Genomic DNA, 23050 nt, shown 5'->3' with positions numbered 1-23050 from the left:
CAAAAAGTCCTTAAAGGAGCTGCAGAGTTCTGGAAAAAGGTGTTCTGGACAGACCGGACCCAGAAGAACCTGCTTCAGAGTGATGGCAGGAAGAAAGAGTGGAGACCAACAGGAAGTGCCCACAGCATAGCAGCTCCTCTGCTGAACGGGGGGGGTTTGGACTTCGATTATCAGCTGCAGCTCATTTTTTCTCAGCGTCTGAGCGAAATAAAGGAGAGAAAAGTGTTTAAAACTGAGCTGCAGCTTCTGGATCAGCTCCATCCACAGTGCTGCATGTTTGTCAGCTTGATGTGAATTCTTACGGAGCAGCGAGTCGGCGAAGTTCAACTCTCAGAGCGTTTAATAAGCTCCAACATGCACAGAAGTGAGACCTTCTGCTGCTTCCATCCAGCGCCACGGCGAAACTAAATGTTATCAGTAAACTCTGTGCTGTCCAGTCAAATGTCACGTGCACACGGCCTTTTCCCGTCATTGGACAGCCGAGGCTGAGTGAACTGAGAGGGACGTTAATGCATTTCTGTGAAAAACTGCAGCCTGAGCTGTCCGAATGTGGTCAGAGCGACTAAACGTGGCGTTCCCTCTGATGATCTGACGGCGGTTAACGGCCGTCATTCGACAGCAAACAAAAAGCCTGCAGGCTGATGCTGCATGTCAGCTGACATGAAAGACATCTGGTAGCCAGCTCTCATGTTTTATTCACGCCGTACAGCTCTCACGTTGCCTCTTTGTGAGCGGGCCGCTGTAACCGTAGCTGCGCCCGCTCGGCTGTGACGGCGGTAAGTCGACGCCGTGCCTCTAGCTGGCAGGTGAGCTCTCGTTAAAATGTGACCCTGGTCTTATCAGAAGTTTAAGCCGTCTGAAGGTGTGTTTCCATTTGGTTTAATGAAGTCACGAGCACTGCCGTGTGTGTGTTGCAGCCAGCCTCCCCTGACGTGCACTTCCCCACAACACCCAGCACACACACTTTCCCATCTCCTTGGGCAGAGTTCACACCCGCCTTCCTCCTCTGTGACCTTATTCCCTCGCCATGTTTCCTCCCCTTCACAGCACGCTTCCTCCAGCAGCCTCTGACTTTATGTTAGCTGAAAGGTTTCTGCACCCATCAGGTGTGTTTGGGAGACAGGAGAGGACACTCTGGGATGGAAAGCATTCCCTCCTCGCTGGCTTTTTCTTTCCTGACGCAGACACACACTCTTTGTCCACAGCAGGGTGTTTCCTGTTGGCTGCTTGCCTGCACACACACATTAACACACAGCGCCGCACCAGTCTGGGTCAGTTGATTCAATTCTATGAAGGTATTTTGATCAAAGTTGAGCTGCAGCGGGCTGATAGTGTCAGCTTTGCCTCCACACCCACAGTGTTAATGTCTCTGCTGTAAACAGGCCGCTGGTGGAGCAGCAGCTGCTACTTCAAACGCTCTGTTTACCTCGACTATTTTTATTCCTTTAATTACCGTCTTTAACAAAAGGGATCCTGAATTTAGCCACAGCTGCACGTGAGATTTGAAGCATTCCAGCTGAATTAACGTCTTTACCTCCACCTGCATGGAGGGAAGTTCGCCTCATGGTTGCTGAAGATGTTTCAAAGTGTTCAGCACGTGCGCGTTTGGACTTCTGAGTCGCCTCAAAACTCCTCAAACTTCGTGCTGCGTTTAAGTGCTGGTGGAAAGCTGGGATTCGACGTTATCTTGGAGCGAGAAAGAAGGTTTTTATGGAGACAGAATGGCTCCTTGATTACAGAACCTCGGCCTACGTTTACTGTGATGGAGCATGAAAAACGTCATCATTTACTCGAGTATTCGATCATTTACTCGAGTAATGGGATATGTTCTCTGCTGGCGTCCTTCTCAGCGAACAAACTGACTGATTTCCATTAAAATGCTAACGTGAAACGGTCCCGAGTGTTTGTTCCGTTCAGTTAACTGGACCCGTTTCTCTCTCCGAGCTCCAGCGTTGTTCCCAACGTCTTACTCAAAGAGCTCCGCCTTCTTTGGAGCGACCTCTTTAAGAGCTCCGCCTTCTTTTGAGCGACCGCTTTAAGAGCTCCGCCTTCTTTTGAGCGACCGCTTTAAGAGCTCCGCCTTCTTTGGAGCGACCGCTTTAAGAGCTCCGCCTTCTTTGGAGCGACCGCTTTAAGAGCTCCGCCTTCTTTTGAGCGACCGCGTTAAGAGCTCCGCCTTCTTTTGAGCGACCGCTTTAAGAGCTCCGCCTTCTTTTGAGCGACCGCGTTAAGAGCTCCGCCTTCTTTTGAGCGACCGCGTTAAGAGCTCCGCCTTCTTTGGAGCGACCGCTTTAAGAGCTCCGCCTTCTTTTGAGCGACCGCTTTAAGAGCTTCATGTTGAAATGTCTCAACTTTCAGATTTATCCATCTCAAACATTAGACCTGTAAACAGGATTTAAAGGCTTAACTGGGGTGAAGAAGGCAGATTATAACTAATTTGTTCTACCCCCCCCCCCACCCCTCATCTGTCCTGCAGGAGACCCTCCAGCAGTTGATAGTCATGCCCCTCCCCAACATCCTCTCCATCGCCAAGGACCCGTTATCAGGTAACTTATCTCCTTTCAACAGAAATGTGTAATAAACCTGTAATTAATCACCAGCTGGTTTCAGGATGTTTTCCAGAGTCGGCAGAAAACTGGAAGAAGCTGTGGCTGACGGTAACCATGGCGATGAGGCTAAAAAAAACAACTAAAAAAACGTACGGTTCAGTTGGACCGAACAAAAGGAGGAGAAACTAACTGCATCGTGGAAACAGCACGAATGTTTCCACCATGTTTCACCTGCACTTTTAGAGTTCCCACCAGGTGCATGATGGGAAATGATGTCAGATAGTCTGTTACCCTGAAGTTAACACTTTAAGATGCCCACGGTGTGTCTGCAGGTGACCTGCAGCCTCGTCCAGGTGCTTCTGTGACGCTCACCTGTGTGTTTTGTCTCCTCAGCGAAGAGCATGGAAGAGCTGAAAAGACTCCTGCTGCTCATCCTCGGCTGTGCTGTGCAGGTAACACTCTCCCAGGAAGTGTGGCTGTGGCTCTTGAGTTTTGCATGTCTGAGCACAAGTCCCGACTGTGTAGTGATGACGAGGAGGGCGGGGCCGCGTGTGGGCGGGGCTACGGCCTCCAAAAACACACGGATCAGTGCGTTACCAGCCGTTTGAGCTGCAGTTTGTTGGTTTAAGAGTCTCTGACATGCGTTCAAAGATCCAGAAGCAGCATCTGATGTCAGTTCTGAGTGGATCTGGGTGTAATGTGGGTGTTGGGGGGGGGGGTTATCGTTTCCACCTGACTCTGAGCCAGCTTTTCTCATCTCGTTTCCCTTTGTTTCTCCCTTCCTCACACTCCCCTTCCTAACTTCACTCCCTCTGCCTGAGTCTTGCCTCTTTGTCTCCCTGCACTGGTTTGACTGGTTCCAGGAAAGAGGAAGGCCACGGGGGGGGGAATGAATGGGAGTTACAGGGAGGGGGAGGCTGATAAAGCCACATGAAAATGTGGTTGCTGTTGTACAAAATCACTCTTTGTCCAGCTAAACAAACTCATTCACCACATTTAGCCACATTTCCTCCTCCGTTTCCTTCCCATCGGAACAAAATCTAAGAGAAACAACAGCAGGCTGTGTCTTTGCTTCATGTATTCATGCACCCTCTCTCCCCTGTGTGCACGCTCAGTGTGAGCGTAAGGAGGAGATGATAGAGAAGATCAAGCTGCTGGACATTGAGACTCAAGCTGCCATCGTGTCTCACATCCAGGAGGTCAGTAGATTCTGGTTCTGCCTGCTATCAACTTCACTTCCTTTCATTTAGTTTCCATCAGAGTTTCTCTGAGGCACCCGGATGATGTTTAACTCACAACCAAACCCTCCACCTCCACCTTTACAAGGTGTAACCAGAAGAATCAACACACAATAAGATAAAGAAAATGCTTTTTAGGATGATAAAGGCCCGTTTTTTAAGTTATGTGGAGGAAGTATGATTGAATTTGATTATTTCTGCTCCAGAAACACAATGAATTCATACTGAAATAGCATTTTAACTTGTATACATGTTGTTTTGTGTGTGCTTGAAGGTGCAGGAGTTTGTCCTGATCAACAGTTCTGCAGCTTTCTGAGGCTCTTTCAGAGTTTTTCTTTGTTCTTGTACCTGAGCATTTTCAGAGGAATGTGTTTTTTCTTTGTTCAGCCGCTGAACTCTGACCTATGAACCCTTCAGGCAGAAAAAAGGCTCCTAACTCAAGGGATGAACCAGTGTTGTGTCGACACAGAACAGACAACTTAGCAAAGAAGCCATTTTAAACTGGATCTTTAGGCTCTTTGTTACCAGCAGCCTGTCACAAAGACACATCATTTGTTCCCATTTCTTTAGCTGCATCTATGAAAAACAGCAAAGAAAACACAGTTTGACAGACAGAAAATAGGATTTCTGCAGCAACAAGGTGATTCCCAAAGAGCTATTAGCTGAAAACTTGGCATATCTCAGCATGGTGTGCAGTGTGTCCTTAAAACATTTGAGGAAACTGGACAAGTGGAGGACAAAAGAAGAAGTGTCAGGCCTAAAAAACTATCTCCAGCAGATGAACAGGATCTGAAAGTGATGTCCTTAAGAAAGAGGAAAAAATCCAGCTGTGACCTGACAGGACCTGAGAGATGCATCTGGACCTTCAGCTGATCCATCTACTGTTGGCCCAAGCCTCATCAGAAATGGGCTCCATGGAAGGGTGGCTGTCAAGAAGCCGTTCTTAAGGAAGGGAAACAGGGAGAAAAGGCTGAGCTGTGCCAAATGACACAAGAAGTGGACTGAAAATCAGTGGCAACAGGTCTTATGGAGGGATGAATCCTCCCCAGAGCCCGGACCTCAACATTATTGAAGCAGTGTGGGATCATCTGACAGAGAACGGAACAAAAGGCAGCCCACATCCAAAGAAGAGCTTTGGGATGTCCTTCAAGAAGCCTGGAGAACTATTCCTGAAGACTCCTTAAAGAAATGACAGAAAGCTTGTCTCAGAGGGTTCAGGCTGTGTTGGAGAATAAAGGAGCTCAGACCAGAGATTCACTTTAAAGCTGCTCAGAACTGAGAAAAAACTCTGATTTGATAAATCTCAAGACTTTTGCACAGTTCTTTGTCTGCTTGAACTTTTAAGAGTTGTTCTTTTAGGTTAATGTTGAATTTTTAGACCACTTTGGGTCATTTTATTTATTTTGACCATTAGAAATGAGATATGATGAGGGAAGAAGCTGTGAAATCTGATCTTTGTGGTCCTGTTTGTTGCAGGTGACTCACAACCAGCTGAATGTCCTCGACCTGTCCTGGCTGGAGGAAGGAGCCGAGCTCGCTCACGAAGAGCTGGGGCCACTGTCCCGCAACATGGCATCGTCGCTACGGCAACTCATCGACCAGCGAGACAAAGCCACAGAGGTACGGTTTAAATGTCCCGTCATGTCAGTAAAAACGACACAAAACGTCAGACCTACGTAGATAGTTACTGTGTTGATCCCAGAGGGAAACAGTTTAGCAGTTAGCTGTGAGTTAGCAGTTAGCTGTAAGTTAGCAGTTAGCTGTAAGTTAGCTGTGAGTTAACAGTTAGCTGTGAGTTAGCAGTTAGCTGTGAGTTAGCAGTTAGCTGTAAGTTAGCAGTTAGCTGTTAGTTAGCAGTTAGCTGTAAGTTAGCATGTAGCTGTGAGTTAGCAGTTAGCTGTAAGTTAGCATCAGATGCTAGCAAACGATGCTTTCTCATCCACAGTGATGGACCAAGCCGGAGATGTGCACAGCGTAACTCGTAGTAATGCATGTGAACCGTTAATTACTGCGTTTAAACATTTTGGATATATTAGCCTCATTAAACAATTGTACCTGGAGACCTCCATCTTTATCAGAAACATGCCGATGATGTAACGCTAACACACCGAGAGTGAGGTGAGGACCGGTGTTGTGTTGGAAACACACCTTAAACACAGCTGCAGGTTGTCTGAGTTACAGAACGGAACCGTTCAGCTAGAAAGCTTCAGCTAACAAAGTAATGTGGGAACAATAATGTTCATCTTTCAGAAAGGAACAGCAGTAACTCCTTAGAAGTTGGTGTACGTCATCTTCATTAGCTAAGCTGTTAGCGTTAGCTGCTGCTAAAGGAAGAAATAAATCAGTAAATAAACCATGAGGAGTTATTTCTCAGATGCTTCCATTTCCCTGCTCTGAAGTTCAGGCTCTGAGAGTTGGAACTGATCCTCTTTGTGGCTCAGTTCCTTCAGTCCAGCGTTGAACTGGACCAAGTTGTTAAAACAGTGGGATCAATCAATCGATCGATCGATCACTTAAAAAATGCACCGCAGGTAAAGTTTGTATGAATATAAAAGATTAAATAAATGAGATGAACCAAATGCAGCACTTAAAAGGGAAGCTTTAAAGATTCTTTTATGTCCTCATTTAGTTTCTTCACCCTCGACTTTAAAGGCGCCGAAGCTCTTCTGATGGATTAAAGTCGGTTTGTGTTTGGGATCTTTGTTCCCATCAGGCTTTTTCTGGGATGCTCCCCCTCTGATTGGATTTAGTTTCTTCTGCCATCACCTGAGCAGAAAACATGCTGCCAGTGTTTTTAAGCTCCTTCCCAAACCTGTGAACCACCTCCGCTGCTGTGTTTTGGCTCACGTTCAGGACAACTCGTGGTCTTTTATCCTCTTCCATCTTAATTAAGTCGTACTGTTCCTGAGACAAACCCACAGCAATTCAGTTTGAACTCAGCAACCTCATTATTTCCATTCAATTACTGTAAAGGTTTGATTTTCCACTCTTTCTTCCAGGTGATCGTGGATCTCACCCAGGAGAGGGACTACTTCTCCAGTCAGCAGCCCCAGGAAGGGTGCAGGATGCTGGGCATCAGCAGCCTGGAGAGGGGGCAGAACGATGGAGGGGTGAACATCGGAGGATCCGTGTCTGGGTTGACCAAAGAGGAGAAGCAGCATCTGTCCGTGGAGCTCGCCGACACCAAGGCCAAACTACGCAGATACAGACAAGAGCTGTGAGTTTTCCACGTGAAGCAGTCGAAACACGGTCCAGAGATGGAAGAATTCAGGTCGACTGAGTTTAATCTGATGGGATTTCTCAGACAAAAGCCAAATAAATCTTCCAGTTTGACACTTTTACTTTCTTTGGGTGTCACTTGTGTAGCCGAAAGTGATAAATCTGAGGTGTAGAAACAGTTCAGTTTCTCACAGCCACTGAAAGTCGGGCTGGAGAATGTTCTGTTTAGATAATTCAACCAGATAAAGACGTGGAGTAAAACGGATCGGCGGTACGTGTCAGACCGTCCGCCTCGGTGGGTTTGATTACTAATGACGGGTTGTGTTTGCAGGGAGGAGAAGACGGAGCAGCTGATGGACTCAAAGCATGAAGTGGAGCGTCAGGATCAGGAGTTAGAGAGACTGAAACAAGAGGTCAGACGGTTTCATCTTTCAGCTTTAAAAAGCAGAAACAATCAAAACGGCTCATTTCTGTGTTGGGATACAAACGGACTGTAAATAAGAAGCATTCGCTGTGCTGTAAACTGTCAGAAGTCACCAAATTAATGTCATTAATGACTGATTTATGGACTAATATGGCTGTTTGTGAGAGGTTTTGTGTCCGCCACCTAGTGGACACCAGTGGTATTACAATATAATGCAATTCTGCATTCCATTTAATAAGAAACTCACACTTGTGTCACTGTGTTGAATGTGTGAAAACAAGCGGAACAAATATAAATCACATCTACGAGTGTAAAAATACAAGCCTGGCTGAATACCCAGAGGAGACGCTCAGTTTGAGCGATGTTCTGTGGAGAAGTGGCGTGCAGCGAGTGCTCAGAGAGAGCAAACTGTACCATATGGAAAATTCACATCATAACAACAAGGTTTAGAGAACAAAAACAGACTCTTTGTGACCAACGTGAAGACAATTCAGAGAATTAAATTCAGTTTAACCACTTGCAGCAGCTTAAATCTGTTGTTTCCTGTTTCAACACGTCTCAGAGTTTAAAATAAATAAGTTTAAAGAGGATGAAACAGAATCAGAGCAGTTTATAACCGTCTCTCCCTTCGATGTGTTTGTCGTTCAGAACCAGTCGCTGTCCTGCGAGGCCCGGTCGGTCCGAGTGTACCGGGACGAGGTGGATTCCCTGAGGGAGCGGGCGGCTCGGGTCGACCGCCTGGAGACCGAACTGAGCAGGTGTAAAGAGAAGCTCAACGACGTGCACTTCTACAAGTCCAGAGTGGAGGTACGGCGCCACGCCCCAGCCGAACCGGCGTCACGCACCAGTCGATACGAACCGGCGCCGAAGCAGCGCCACGCACCAGCCGACACTAAGCGCCGCCGAAGCAGCGTCACGCACCAGCCGACACGAACCGGCGCCACTTCAGGCGCCGCTTCAGCGCCACGCACCAGCCGACACGAACCGGCGCCGCTTCAGACGTCATGCAACAGCCGACACGAACCGGCGCCACGCACCAGCCGACACGAACCGGCGCCGCTTCAGGCGTCAGCCAACACGAACAGGCGCCGCTTCTGGCGTCAGCCGACACGAACCGGCGCCGCTTCTGGCGTCAGCCGACACGAACCGGCGCCGCTTCAGGCGTCAGCCGACACGAACCGGCGCCGCTTCAGGCGTCAGCCGACACGAACCGGCGCCACGCACCAGCCGACACGAACCGGCGCCGCTTCAGACGTTTACTGGATTTATCTTTCCAGGAAAAGTTTCTCAAGACAGAAAAATGAATAATTAGAAGAATCAAATAAATTAAATCGTGCATAAAGATCTCAGATCAACCCAACTAACCAACGTCTTCTCGTGGCAACGCGTAGAAACAGCACGCCGTCACTTCTGGTTTGTCCTGCAGCAACGCATCAGCACGGCGCTAGAAGAGGAGGCTCAAACCGGTGATACCGTTAGCTTAGTTACTGCAGTCTGAACGGGTTAAACATCATGACCACAAACATCTGAACAAAGGTTTGTCTGTTCGTGTCGTTTCACTCTTCGTTCCAGACACCCTGCGCCGCCCGTCGGAGTCATGTGACTCTCAGCTTCCTCTGCTGCGGACCCCAGACGGTTAAAGCGTGTTTCTGTGTGTTTGTGGTCGTTCAGGAGCTGCGGGAGGACAACCTGACCCTGCTGGAGACCAAGGTGCTGCTGGAGGAGCAGCTGTCAGCCTCCAGGGGGCGCTGTGACAAGCTGCACACGCTGGAGAAAGACAACCTGTTGCTGCGAGCCAAACTGCACGACCTGGAAATGGTGTGACATCACACCGCCGCTCGCTCTTTGGTAGTGTTGACCGGTCGTGGTTGAGTTTGCTGACTCGTGCGTTTTTGGCGTGCAGGAGCGGGACAACGAGCGGCGGCGGCTGGAGGAGCTGGTGGAGGAGAACATGCTGCTGGAGATCGGACAGAAGCAGAGCATGAACGAGTCGGCTCATCTGGGCTGGGAGCTGGAGCAGCTCGCCAAGAACCACGACAACACAGAGAGTACGACGCCGGCTGCCGTTTCCACTCCTCGCCGCGGTCTGCGTCGTTTTATAACCGCCGTGCTTCTCTGTTCCCGCAGCTCGCAAGTCTCTGGTCCACGAGCTGAACGAGTGCGTGTCCAGCCGCGCGCTGAAGCTGGAGAAGGAGAACCGGGAGCTGCAGGCCTCCATAGAGCGGCTGAAAGAGGAGAACCACGTCCTGCAGGAGCAGCAGCTGCTCACCCAGGAGCTGGACCGGGAGAACCAGAGCCTCAGCAACAAGGTGAGGATGAGCTTTACAGAACATTTAGAGAGCTAAAGCTGCCGTTATCCAACAGAAAAACAGACTCCAGTGACCTTAACCAGCAGCAACTGAACCAACCCCCCCAACCAGCGTAGTTAGTTCCCTCAGTCCAGGTCTCAGCTGTCAAATGACGGCTCAAATCAACACAAAGCCTCATTTTTACTCTTTAGATTTCATTTCTGTCCCAGTTTTCAGGACGTGTCCGACCCCGATGGCGGCGTTCTAAAGTGGAAACGTGCCCTTTTTATTCTGGTCCCTTCATATTTTCGTGCTGTTTATCCTTTCTCAGCTGGAGCGTCTCCAGGGCTTATTGGACCAGGAGAGACTGACCAACCAGGACATGGAGTCTCTGGGGGAGGAGCTACTGAAGGAGAAACAGAGTCTGGAGCGGGAGCTGCACGCTCTGCGGGCCGAGAAGGACCGACAGGTACGTCACGCCACAACACACCCTCAGCTCGGTCAGAAGAGACACCGAAATGCTTCCTGGTGACACAGCTGCTGTGCTCGTCCCGTCCAATCAGATCTCAGAGCTGGAGAGCGATAAGCAGCACCTGTCGGAGGCGGTGGCGTCCCTTCAGGAGCGCGCTCAGTCCAACAGCGAGGCGAGGGTCCGCGAGGTGGAAGTGAAGAACCGCGTGCTGCACCAGAGCATCACCGACACCAGCTCCCGATTGGCCAGCCTGGAGTCGCAGCTCAAAGTGGTCAGCGAGGAGGCGGAGAGGCTGCGTGAGCGGGCGGGGAGGTGCGAGGAGGCGGAGATGGAGGTGTCCCGGCTGGAGAGGAGCCGCGACGCCCTGAACAGAGAGGTAACAGATCCACGCCGTGTCGCATCAGTTCTGCCTGCAGGCCAGTCTGTAAGGCCTTCTGCTTCCTGCTCTGCCGCCAGGTTGCGTCTCTGCGAGCGTGCAGCGAGCGCGCCGAGGCGCTGGAGCGGCAGGTGACGCCCTTAGAGCAGGAGGTGCTCAAGCTGAAGCGAGAGGTGGAGGAGGGGCAGCGGGAGCAGCAGCGGCTGGCGAAGCAGGAGGCAGAAAACGCTCTGCTGTCAAAGGAGAACCTGGACCTCCGCTGCTCCCTGGAGAACCTGCGCTCTTCATCTGCCCGCCTGCCCACGCTACAGGAGGAGCTGAAGGAGGCGCAGAAAGAGACTCAGGAGGTGCAAAGGAGGCTGGAGCAGGCCAGAGAGGAGGCGCAGGCGGAGAAGAAGAGGGCGGAGCGGCTGGAGGTGAATCTGTCCTCTCTGAACCAGGAGAAACATCGACTGGAGGAGGAGCTGGAGAGGAGCAAAGAGGAGAGGGTGGAGGCGCAGGGGACGCTGCAGGAGGCGCAGAGCAGAGAGGAGGAACTGAGGAGGGAGGTGGAGGAACTCAAGGAGGAGCGAAGGAGGAGGGAGGAAGGAGACGAGGAGAGGAAGAAGCTCCAGCTGGACCTGGAGCAGTCGGAGAAGAGCAGGAAGCACCTGGAGAAGGAAAGCTGGAGGATGAGGACTCTGCTGGAGGCGAAGGAGGCGGAGCTGGAGGAGAGGGGCAGCAAACTGACCGCGGTGGTGAAGGAGGGCGCGGCCACGAGGAAGGAGGTGGAGAGACTGAAGGAGGTGGCGGTCAGGGCCAAGGAGCTGGAGAGGGAGAACAAAGAGCTGCAGAAACGGGCGACGATCGATAAGAGAACTCTGGCTACGCTGAGAGAGGTGAGAGGACGACCTCTGGGTCACACGACCTTCCTCAGCCGGGTTCCAGGTCTTCAGAGTCTGCATCTGAATGGTTCCATCGCTGTTGTGGTTTCATATTGGCGTCTTTGTTGCTGCAGGAGTTGGTGTCGGAGAAGCTGAGCGTCCAGCAGCAGAACGTCGAGTTGGAGAGGCTGAACGAAGAGCTGGAGAAGATCGGGCTGAACAGAGAGAAGCTGCTGCAGCAGGAGCACACGCTGGAGGACAGGTGGCTGCTTCAAACTGACGGCAGATTTCACGGGCAAGACTCGGCGGCTAATTAATCTCTTCTTCGTGGGTTCATCAGCAGGTACAGGCTGCTGGAGTCCCGGCTGGAGGAAACTGTCCAGCAGACGATGAGGATAAAGGAAGACAAAATCTCCAGTTTGGAGAAGAAACTTGAAGAGGGCAACGCACTCAACGCTACTCTGCGCAGCGACCTGGCCTCTGTAGGGAGCCGCAGAGACAAATCTATCGACAGTATCCTGAATTAGATGGTTAAAGTGGGTAAAACGTGTTGTTTGTGCGTGTTCAGGCTCGTCAGACGGCGTCTGCTCACCGCCGGCAGGAAGGAGAAGCTCTGAACTCGGGCAGCGACCGCGACGCCACGGCCGAACTCCTGCGGATCAAAGACCATCTCATCGACATAGAAAAGAACGTAAGATTCACTCAGAACAAGCATCGGTCCGTTTCTACTCACCGATGTGTCGACATCATTGAATGTTTGTAGCGTTTAAGCGTGGCTGTTGTTTACCGTTTTGTGCAGAACGCCTCCCTGCAGACGGAGAGCAGTCTGCTGAAGGAGCAGCTCAAACAGCTGGAGAACCAGAACACTTCTCTGAACAGCCAGATGGCGGCGCTGCAGCGCCACACCTCCACCCTGCAGGAGCAGAACTCTTCCCTCCACACTCAGACAGCGAAACTACAGGTGCTGCAGACGCTTTTCGTTTAGTTTTCTCCCAAACCGCGGTCTTACGCGTGTCCCCGTGTCTCAGGTGGAGAACTCCACCATCTCCTCCCAGAGTGCCTCTCTCATGGCCCAGAATGCCGTGCTGCAGGGCCAAGTCACCGCCTTGGAGACGGAGATGGAGTCGTGGCAGAGGCAGCGCGAGGAGGCGTGGCGGGCGAGAGAGAGCGTGCTCAGCGACCACGAACGCCTGCTGAGCGTTCACGAGAGGCAAGCTCACGAGTACGAGCAGCTGATCAGCCAGCATGCGGCGCTGAAAGGCAAACAGAGGGCGCTGGAGAGCGAGCACAGGACGCTGCACGGGAAGTAAGTGACACGAACGGGAGCTTTCAACGCCACCCGCTCAGTCTGTACGTGAACAGCGGGGCGATGCATTGTGGTCGTTTCAGTGTGTGACGAGACGCCGAGCTTCAAACACACAGTCACACGTGTGCAGAAACATTTCAGATAAACATTTCAGAAGCGATTCTGTGATAAAAGAAAAAATCCATTCCTATCAGCTCGATCTAAACAGCCGCCGTCCAGCGAGTCGGTCACATGTGCAGCCTGTCGTTACGTCACAGGACCAGCTCAGAGTCCGGCCCAGTAGTCTGTTAAACGTAGGAACCCTTAGGTTAAGGGAGCAGAAGACCGAAGGGGGCCTTGCACTGAGCTCTGGGGGACGCCACAGCTCAGGGGAGCCAGTAAAGAAGTTATTCAGAGTGACAGAAAAGTTTCTGTTGGAGCAGTTCGACTGTAACAGACTAAGAGCCGAGTCCTTAATTCACACCGAGGACTCTAAATGATTAAATATATGTTTATGTTTATGCATTTAGCTTTTATCCAAAGCGACTTACAGGTAGGCAGGTAGGGTAAGGGGGTCTTGCCTAAGGATCCCTACTGGAGATAATACCTTTAATGCAGGACATTTTAACTCAGGTCTCCCACATGGAAGGTGGCAATCATACCACTACACTATCCAGTCCTATATATAAATATACAACCAACACACACGGATTTATTAAGATGTTTTCATCTGAACTGACTTCCAGGAGGGGACAATGTGGCCTTTTTCTAGATGCTTTTCCAGGTCGCAGTTACAGGTATTAGAGAGTAGAAATAACCCTCTGCTGTGTGTGTCGGCAGGTATTGTGCATTGATTCAGCTGAAGGAGAAATGGGAGGAACAGGAGGGGCGTGGCCTGAAGGAAAAGGAGGAGCTAAAGCAGGAGATCCAGAAGAATCGTCTTCTGCAGCAGGAGAATCTGCAGCTGAAGACCGAAGTGGACCGGTACAGACTGAATGTTTTAATGTTACGGTTTAAAATGATCGTGGAGGTCGTGTACCGATCTCAGAGCCGTCAGAACCGGTGGGTTCCTGTTTTCATGCCGTTTTCTTCTTCTGTTTCCCTTCTAAGGCTGACGGAGAGCCAATCGCATCACGCGGAGCAAAACGAGGGCCTCCATCAGCGCATCAATGAACTCAAGAGCTCGCTGGGCTCGACTCAGCAGGAGGCGAGTCAGTGGATGGCGCGATACGATTCTCTGATGGAGCAGCACCAGGGCCTGGACCTCACCATGACCAAACTGGACAACCACTGTGAGGTAAAGTGGACCTCAGAGCAGAGAATAACCTTTAAAAGAGAGGGCTTTAAAATGATGAATAATCAATGATGTGTGTTCAGCTGCTGAGTCGACTGAAAGGGAACCTGGAGGAGGAGAACCACCACCTCCTGAGTCAGATCAACCTGCTGAGTCAGCAGAACCACACCCTGCTGGAGAGGAGCATGGAGAGCAAGGAGCTGTACCACCAGGAGCAGAAGCTCTACATGTAACCACACAACTGCACCCCCTCCAACATTAACCCACAGGCGTCTGAGCCGCTGGGCTTTACTTCGTCTTTTCTTTTTCTCAGAGACAAGCTGAACTCTCTACGTCGGCAGAAAGAGAAACTCGAGGAGAAGATTATGGACCAGTACAAGTTCTACGACCCCACACCCAAAAAGTAAAACTGTTTCTGGTTTTTAGCAACATACAAAACATGAGAAGAACGTTGCAGGAAAAGGGTGAAAAGGGTGTGTCGTTTATCCAGATTATATTGGAACAACTGAAGAGAAATACAATGAAAAACAATTAATGTTGATGGAGGAAGAAGAAGAGGAGCAAGACCAATTTAATTGGTCCTTAGTTACTTCTTAATAAACAGTCACTACGACACTGATAAATGTAATAAACAGGCTGAAATTAAACTTGATTTAAGGCAGGATGTGAAATAAACTCTGGATCCGTTTGCTGATGTCTGACAGGAGGAGCCAGTGGGCTGGCGCCAAAGCTTTGGCCAAACTGATCAAACCCCGGAAAGAGAGCAGCCGAGAGCGAGGCGGCGACAGAGACAAGGAGCTGGACCGCGAGCGAGAACGAGCAAAAAGCGCCCCAGACATCCCCCTGCCTCCCACGCCCCCTCTCTTCCCCCCTGAGACTCCGCCTCCTGTTCCCCAAAGGATGGGAAGTGACTCGCAAGACGGCAGCCACCTTTACAGTAACCATAGCAACCACAGCCCAAGCCTGGGACCCCAGAGTCCGTCTCTGACCCCCATCACCAGAGGTAAACACGCACACAGCGTGACACTGAACCAACCAATCAGAACACGTTTTTTATCCTGTAAAGGACAAAAACACATCTGTATTCCTCTTTAACACGTAAAATACACAAATACCCGTTTTAATTACACAGGCTGGTATTATCAGTGTTAGTATTATTGATGAAAAGCAACATTAAACACATTTTCTATCATTTTGTGTCCAAAAAACAGAATTCAGTTAGATGCACCTCCGTGTCTCTCCTGTAGGGGGCGGCATTGATCCACACATTAACTCTTCTTCTACTGTTTAAAATTAGTCTTAAACTGAGGGAATGATTCAACATGAAAAAGTATTTAAATACAACACCTTTTTTATTTTTTATGGAAATGCACATGTAGTTTTCAGATATTTTCTGTGATCTACGGTGGCCCTGAGGTCACAAACAACATTTTAGGTAACATGATGAGATGGAAGAAAGAGGAGAAAATAGAAAACCACAGGAGAGCGCCACGAATGAAGCTCAGCTCAGTCAGAGCTGAACTCTCACTCAGAGGTGACTGGTTCTGCTCTTTCTTTACCGGGTTTTCCTCCCTCTTCGGGTTCTGAGCTTACTGACATAAAAGCAGAGACATAATTCACTCAGAATACACCGATCACTCCACCCATAACAAGAGCAGGTGTGAAGAATATCTGCTTAAACCTTTAACCTTTAAACCTGTGGCTGACGGTAACCATGGCGACGAGGCAGAAAACGTACGGTTCAGTCGGACCGAACAAAAGGAGGAGAAACTAACTGCTTTATGCAAACGGCACAAATGTTTCTGCGATGTTTATCTGCAGTTAAAAATGCAGCGATGGCTAAAAGCTGCTTATCGGTCACCAAGTGCATGATGGGAAATAATCTCAATCTGGCTGTGGTTTTACGCACTCTGTAAGATCTTTAGTCTGATTTAAACTCAGACACTCGTGTTCAGACCTTTGTGAAACGGGTCCTAAAGTGCATCAAGTCTTCCTCAGAACAGACGGAAACAGCCAGAAGAGGCTAAATTATTGGTTTTACCGCTTCTTTTTCACATCTTCTGAATGCAAATAAAACGCTGGACGATTCAGTATCAGGAGGAAACATTTAATTTGTAGAACAAAGCCTCCATGATACAGACTTTTGTGGAATATTTCCTCCTCACATCTTACTGTAAGTGTGCTGGGAGACCGGTGGCAGCGCAGTTTGTCTAATTAAAGTCCAAACAAACTTCTCCCGCCATTGTTCCCTGAAAATGTTTCATTTTCAGCTGCAAGGCTCCTGAAACTCGTTAAATCCGGTCGTAAATAAAGACGAAACGTGCTCCGACATAATGTTGTCCTCTGTCGTTTAAATTAAGAGATGATTTTCTTCTTCTGTGGCTGTTAATATTGGCACAAAATGAGTAATTAATTCATCTTCCTCATGTTCTGCTCTGATTATTCATTCAGGAGGAGTTGACCAAAGGATATTAATTTTTAATTAAATGGACAGAAAACGTCCCATTCGAAACCAGATTTAATTTTGAACGACCAACTGTCAGTTTTTAATCTTTATATTTGTCATTTTTTAAATCATTCAAAGCAAAATTTCCCTTTTTACTGTTTTCTGAACATTAAAATGCATCAAAAGAGATCAAATACTCCTTTAAATGTATTTTATAGAAATTATTTTAGTTTTTTTAGCCTTTTAAAAGGGTTAAAATCCCCAGAATATAATTGATATTTGATGTGTATTTTTCAGGCTGAAGTAATTTTAAACAATGGGTCGTTTTAATATTTTAAGGCTGTTTTTGGGAAGCTCCTCAGGGTTAATAAAGACTTTCATCATCACCTCTTCGGTAAATTCAAAGTTCAGATTTTGTTCAGAAGTGATTGATGAAACTGTTTATATTAGAATAATAATAATAAAACTGGATTTATTCAGGTTTACGTCGGACACAACCTTCACTTCTCACTGATCAGAGCTTTTATTCTGATTGGTTCTCGTTTCCTGGCTCTATTCTGATTGGTTCTCGTTTCTTTGGTTTATTCTGATTGGTTCTCGTTTCCTGGCTCTATTCTGATTGGTTCTCGTTTCTTTGGTTTATTCTGATTGGTTCTCGTTTCTTTGGTTTATTCTGATTGGTTCTCGTTTCTTTGGTTTATTCTGATTGGTTCTCTTGCATGTTATCTATTGTTTTCACTCATCAGTAACTTCTAATCAGTAACTCCATGTTTTAATTCACTCACTGTCTCTGTTTCTGATTCTTTCCATCTTTCCCTCTCAGCTCGTTCTGCTCCAAAACGCTTCACTTTTCTTCGCAGTAAAAGCCAAGACAAGCTCCTCTCCTCTTCCTCCTCCTCCTCCTCTTCCTCCCGTCCCTCCCTTTCTCTCACCAGACGGTTGCGGTTTTGGTCTTCCTCTGACATCACAGCTGACGTCATGACTAGCCCGCCAATTTCAGCCAACGGAGTTTTCTAATATCCCCTCCTCTTCATCATCATCATCATTTCTATCATTACATCATCATCATCATCATCACTGACTGTCAGCGATTCACACACACACCTTCACACACACTTTCCTGAACACAGACACTAACAGACTCATGTTACCGGACAGTTTTGCTCGTAAGTAGATTGTAGACGTGATTTATGTTCTGTGCGTGTGTGTGTGTGTGTACGTGCGCGTGTGTGTGTGTGTGTACGTGCGCGCTCGTGTTGCCAAGCCAAGCATGCCAGGCCCGCCTCCCCACTTCTGCTTGTTGCTCGTCTCCGATAAAAGATTAAAAGCTCTGCACCTTAACAGGGAAGCCGCTCGTTGTTTCCTGCCTGTGGCTCAGACCGACCGGCGCTCTAAATGATTTCCTGTCGTGTTTCAAACACCTTGTGATACTTTTATTTCACCGCAGACAGTATTTAATGAAGATGTGATATTGAAGGCAGCATTTGTTTTCTGCATTAAAGGGGAACTCGCATAGATCCATATAACGGAGTGAACGGGGCTTAGAGGATGCAGCCTCTAAATAAGGCATTATCTGTCTTTATTTCACCAATACTTTAAGAAGAATGAATGAATGAACGTGTGCTATAGCTCTGTTAGCTCATAGCTCTGTTAGCTCATAGCTCTGTTAGCTCATAGCTGCTGTGTTGTTGTTATTGGCGGCTATCGGGGGGCTTATAGAGGGCTTTCTACACACTCGTCTGCTGGGATGATGTCATCGACGCGCTGCTGCAGCACAGCTCATTCACTCCATGCTCTGTGACAGTCGGCTAACTTCACACAGTTTGCTAAGTGGACGCCGCCTCTGGACGAGGTTAACATCAGGCTTCTTTCCTGCACAGTAAAGCTTGTGAATGGAACTCTGTATTGTGGTGCTTGACAAAGGTTTCCACAGTAATCCCTTGTCCAGGTGCTTCTATCAGCTGCTGATGAATGACGGTTCTTGATGCAGCGTCTGAGGGGTCAGAGGTCACGGGGTCCAGCTTAGGCTTGCTCCCTCGTCCTTTACACTGAAACTCCTCCAGATTCCTTAAATTCTTTCATGATATTCTGCTCTGTAGAGGCAGAAATATGCAGATCCCTTCCAGTCTTTCTCTGAGGAACATTGTTTTAAACACAAACTGGAGCTCCTCTGAACATCTTTGCCTTCATGGAGGCTGCTTTAGGACCAGATCCTGGTTATTATCACCTGTTGGAATACTTTTTCCAACCTTTAATTGACCCTTCCCAGCTTCTGTTGGAGGCCTGAAATGCAAAAGTGGATGTAAACGACCAAATGAGCCAGAACATGAGATAACTCTGGTTCATGCTGTCTGCAGAAAAGAAAAAGTCTCAGTAACTAAGAGTCACTCGAATGTGGCCAGAACCCGTTTCCACCTGGCTTCTCTATAGTCAGACACTTACAGCTCACACCTTCTGCTGGTGTGGTTCTCAGATAACTCAGATAATGTGAAGCGCAGAGAAACACGAAGGCAGCTTCATCCGTCACATTAAACCGTTAAATCTGCGAGTAACGGATCTGACGCCACTTTGTAGCGTCCTGCCTGAAGCGGAGCGTCGATTCTTAGCCTCCTGCTTTGCTTTCGTGTTAAGTGAAGCGCTTCCTGCCCCCGTGTTTCTGGTCCTGCTCTGCGCTTCCTGTGACCGCACGCCTCGTGATGACACGGCGGCTGCAGAGCGCTTCCTCACAGCTTTCTGATTGGTCCACAGGATTGACTGACCGGAGCCGGGGCTCTTATCGCGGCAGCGCCAACGGAGGCAGCAGTGAAAGTGTCAACGGAGAAGATGGACAAGGTAATTTAGAGTGAGACAACAGAAAGGGAGGGTTGACCTTTGACCCTGCAGTTTTACAGGTTAATGTGATTTAATCTCAGGTCAGACGCAGCGGGCCCGTCTGAGCTCCACTCCGACCCCGCAGTCATCCTCACTGGGTCTCACCAGCAGCTCCAGACTGGGACAGGGCGCCGGCCGCAGGCCCAGAGGTAGGCCGCCACATTCACGCCGCCATGAACGCCACCACAGAGCGTCACAGTTGTGTAATGGAAGGAAAACGCATTTATGTTCCAGGTGTGTTCGATGAGGACTCTCGCCACAATAACTCGGACTCCATCTTCGGCTCGGCAGACTTCAGCCACAACACGTCCAGCTCCAACTCGCCCGTCACCTGCAGAGGTGCGTGTTTGACCAGAGGTCAGTTCTGTTATCGATCCCACGGTCTGAAAACAATCGTTTCTGTCTCAGACGCCGCGGATCGTCAGGGCCGCTCAGCCAGCCTCTCCAGTGATGACGTCATCAGTCTCAGCCAATCGCAGCCGACGCTGTCACGCAGCTCCACCCTCCCTTATGACCAAGCGCCCCAGAGAGCCCAGCCGCAGCGCGGCGCCGTGGTCAGGAGCAAAACGCGGTCATCTTCTCCAGGAAGTGAGATGGTGACGCTGGAAGAGTTTCTGCACGAGAGCAACCTGCAGTCTCCTCCGGTGGTGAGAAGCGGGAGTTTTTATTCAGTTACTGGGGGGGAGGTTACAAGTTAAAGAACGTGTAAACTGTTGCTGGGGGTAACCAGAACATTCGTGTCCAAACCCAGAACTTCTCACCTTGTCTTTGTTTTCCCGTCCAGGTGTCCACAGGAAGCAGGGAGGACCTGATGACCGACTACTTCACCAGAAGCCCCGCCCACTCAACGCCAGCCGCCCGGGACCAGTTGACTCCCACCAGCTACGTCACACCCACCGTGCAGGCGTCCACCCAGCGGCCGGGACAGAGCGTGAAGCCTTCGCCCCGCCAGCCAGTCGGCCAATCCCCAGCTTCGAGTCAGGCCGCCACTCAGAGAGGCAGCCAATCCCTGAGCAGGGCTTTCAGCCTGGCCTCTGCTGATCTGCTGCGCTCTAACGGGCCGGACAGTTTCCGTGGAAACGATGGTTCTCCCAGCCAGGCAGATGTGGTGGTTCGGCGGCAAGGAGGAGGGGCTAATGGGCGAGAGCGGCCGCTGTCTGCTCGTTTCGCCACCGGTCAGCACACCGACGGCGGCTTCCTGAACCCGACCATCCACCACTCGACGTCCCTCAACCTGCAGGCGGAAAGATACGCAGAGAGGGAGCGGGACAAGGGGGGCAGGACCGCCGCTCGGAATGGCCCCGCCTCCCAGCACCACCACCGCGGAGAGGTCGCCATGGTGACCCCCGTCAGGGCTACGCCTGCCGCACGGCCAGACGAAGCCCCGGAGCCCGGCGACGTCCTGAGGGAAGGCCGGTCAGGAGACCCCGCCCACTCCAAGAAGGACGGCGACAGAGTCGGGTGCGACTCGACGGAGCGTCCTAAGAGCACGCCGGCTTCGCCCGACCCCAACAATGACCCGCAGACGGTGTGGTACGAGTACGGCTGCGTCTGAACACAGACCCAACGTTTGTGGCCAGGGCTCCGTCTAAATCCTGGAAAGCAACTAAAGATCTGTAGATTTGCACGACAGCACCACCTGCCCGATGAAACCCGCTCCTCCGGCTCTCCTCTGAGCAACACTACGGTGGCCTGTGAGGGGCCCGAGAAGATCGTTTATCACATTCTTTTAATTGTAAATGAAGCGTTTCAGACGTTAATCCAGACCGCTGGTTGCAGCCCGAGCTGCAGCTGTGCTCAGTTATGAGCGGGCCGGTCTACGGGCCGGTTCTGCAGAACCGGACGCCGAGACGCAGCTGAATGTATTTCCTGATTTTTCTGCTCTATCGGACAAACACTGGAAGAGACACGTGGGGAGGGAGAATAAATAGAAAGATGGAGCGAGCGGAGAGATAAACAGGACAGAGACGGAGCGACTCCTCCCTGTTAAATTACAGTCTTTCTCCCTCCATCTTTAGATTCTGTCCCAGCATGCAACACTCTGACACTTTACTGGAAACGTTGCTCAGCCCGAGCCAACACTAGTTTCACCAACAATCACACATAATGACACACAGGCTGCGTCCCGGGGGGGTTGGCGGCGGCGGCTTCACTAACGCCGACCACTGGAGGAAACCGCTGTGTTTGGTCGCTGCACGCTAACCTGGCCTGGAGCGTCACGCTCGCTGCTGGCAGATTGTTGTCGGGAAACACTCAGAATATGTCGTGAGAACAGAAACATCCAGCTGTGTGGAACCGATTGTTTCAGCCCTTCACACAAATACTTAATATTCATCATCCTGGTGTTCATATACTCCCATAATGTTGATATTTGAGCCCATTTAAAGTCTCAATTAGATCCATTTTCCTCAAAACATGCAACATAACTCAGGTTTCTCTGTTTGTTCTGGACTGAAACAAGCAGCCTGATGTCTGAACACAGGCCTAAAGTAAGTGTCCCCAAAAACAACCCAGCAGTCAGTTTTATTTCTTTAGCATGTTTCAAAGCAACAAGATCGACCAAAGTGCTTCACAAGTTAGTTTTAACCAATGAAAGCCACTAAAAAAAACAAGCTGGAACCTGTTGGGACTCAAATTAACTGTTTCTAACTCTGAATGTGAGCCCAGTCGGGTCAAAGTGATCAAAAGTAGGATTTTAATCGTGTTTAATGTCAGAATATCAAAGTGTGTCTAAACAGCTGCTGTGAGCCGATGGTGTTTAAGTTTAGGACTGTTAAAAGTTCATTAATCATGATAAAAACCGACTGATAAACACAGTTCTGATCAGAGACGTCTGGGCTGATAGTCACCGGTTGCTATGGTGATTCCCGCCTAAACACTCAGTAAAAACTACAACTTAGTATAGTTATCCATGAAATTCTTTAACAGAGAGCTGCAGAATCCTCTCAGCTACTCTGTTTTATAGTTTTTATTGTAGGTTCAGAGCCTTCATCTCCAAGTTGAACCGAACGGTTAATTAAATGTTGAATATTTAGAAACCATATAAAGATAAAACACAGATTCAGCAGGTATAAAGTTTTACTTTGAAAGAAGCTTCTGTTGTAAAGTGTGTCTGAAGGCCGATTTAAACCATTTCAAACTGTAGGGAGAGTCGCAGTCACAGCACGCCGGTTTCACCTCTTTTTGTTTTTTAACATCTGGAGCCAAACTTTGAAGAAGAGCCGATCTTTACGATAATTTCACTATATCCCATTTTCGCTGCTATCATTTGGCGTTAGCTCCGTTTGGCGTTAGCTCCGTTCGGCGTTAGCTCCGTTTAGCGTTAGCTCCGTTTAGCGTTAGCTCCGTTCGGCGTTAGCTCCGTTTAGCGTTAGCTCCGTTCAGCGTTAGCTCCGTTTAGCGTTAGCTTCGTTTAGCGTTAGCTCCATTCAGCGTTAGCTCCGTTTAGCGTTAGCTTCGTTTAGCGTTAGCTTCGTTCGGCGTTAGCTCCGTTCGGCATCTTCTGGACCTCAAATATATGAAAATAAAAGCAACTAAATAATGCAGCGGTTTAATCGATGTAATTTTTTATACATTTAAATGCCTGCTTTCATTATTTCAACCCTTTGCTGGTCAGAGCAGCCGACAAACCAGGAACTTTTTGTTTGAGCCTTAGCGTGTAGCTGCTGTCTGGCTCCTGTGGTGGAGTTTAAATAAGCACCTGCTGCACAGAACACTGAAATAAA

General features: G+C 49.4%; 1 protein-coding gene across 2 annotated transcripts in view; it reads left to right on the top strand.

Annotated features, from left to right (window-relative positions):
- Nucleotides 1-21920, top strand: part of ccdc88c (coiled-coil domain containing 88C) — a 34844-nt gene extending 12924 nt beyond the window's left edge. The window contains exons 4-31 of one of the 2 annotated variants that reach the window (XM_072365735.1): nt 2477-2546; nt 2943-3001; nt 3665-3748; nt 5264-5407; nt 6787-7004; nt 7338-7419; nt 8079-8237; nt 9102-9248; nt 9334-9478; nt 9558-9739; nt 10050-10187; nt 10282-10566; nt 10647-11444; nt 11564-11691; nt 11770-11911; nt 11998-12120; nt 12229-12390; nt 12458-12735; nt 13555-13698; nt 13825-14011; nt 14092-14237; nt 14322-14411; nt 14713-15011; nt 19203-19286; nt 19367-19474; nt 19560-19664; nt 19734-19972; nt 20110-21920. In XM_072365735.1, the coding sequence (XP_072221836.1) occupies nt 2477-2546; nt 2943-3001; nt 3665-3748; nt 5264-5407; nt 6787-7004; nt 7338-7419; nt 8079-8237; nt 9102-9248; nt 9334-9478; nt 9558-9739; nt 10050-10187; nt 10282-10566; nt 10647-11444; nt 11564-11691; nt 11770-11911; nt 11998-12120; nt 12229-12390; nt 12458-12735; nt 13555-13698; nt 13825-14011; nt 14092-14237; nt 14322-14411; nt 14713-15011; nt 19203-19286; nt 19367-19474; nt 19560-19664; nt 19734-19972; nt 20110-20880 (5517 nt within the window). In that variant the 3' untranslated portion in view covers nt 20881-21920. Of the gene's footprint in view, nt 1-2476; nt 2547-2942; nt 3002-3664; nt 3749-5263; nt 5408-6786; nt 7005-7337; nt 7420-8078; nt 8238-9101; nt 9249-9333; nt 9479-9557; nt 9740-10049; nt 10188-10281; nt 10567-10646; nt 11445-11563; nt 11692-11769; nt 11912-11997; nt 12121-12228; nt 12391-12457; nt 12736-13554; nt 13699-13824; nt 14012-14091; nt 14238-14321; nt 14412-14712; nt 15012-17277; nt 17556-19202; nt 19287-19366; nt 19475-19559; nt 19665-19733; nt 19973-20109 lie in introns of those variants that run through there. The other variant, XM_072365736.1, reaches the window with a different exon arrangement.
- The last annotated feature ends 1130 nt before the right edge of the window (nt 21921-23050 follow it).

Source organism: Leuresthes tenuis, unplaced genomic scaffold, assembly GCF_036924035.1.
Source record: "Leuresthes tenuis unplaced genomic scaffold, fLeuTen1.0.hap1 SCAF_15, whole genome shotgun sequence".
Classification (NCBI taxonomy): Eukaryota; Metazoa; Chordata; class Actinopteri; order Atheriniformes; family Atherinopsidae; genus Leuresthes; species Leuresthes tenuis.
The sequence above is the reverse complement of the archived record's forward strand: the minus strand, read 5'-3'. Positions and strand labels throughout refer to the sequence as shown.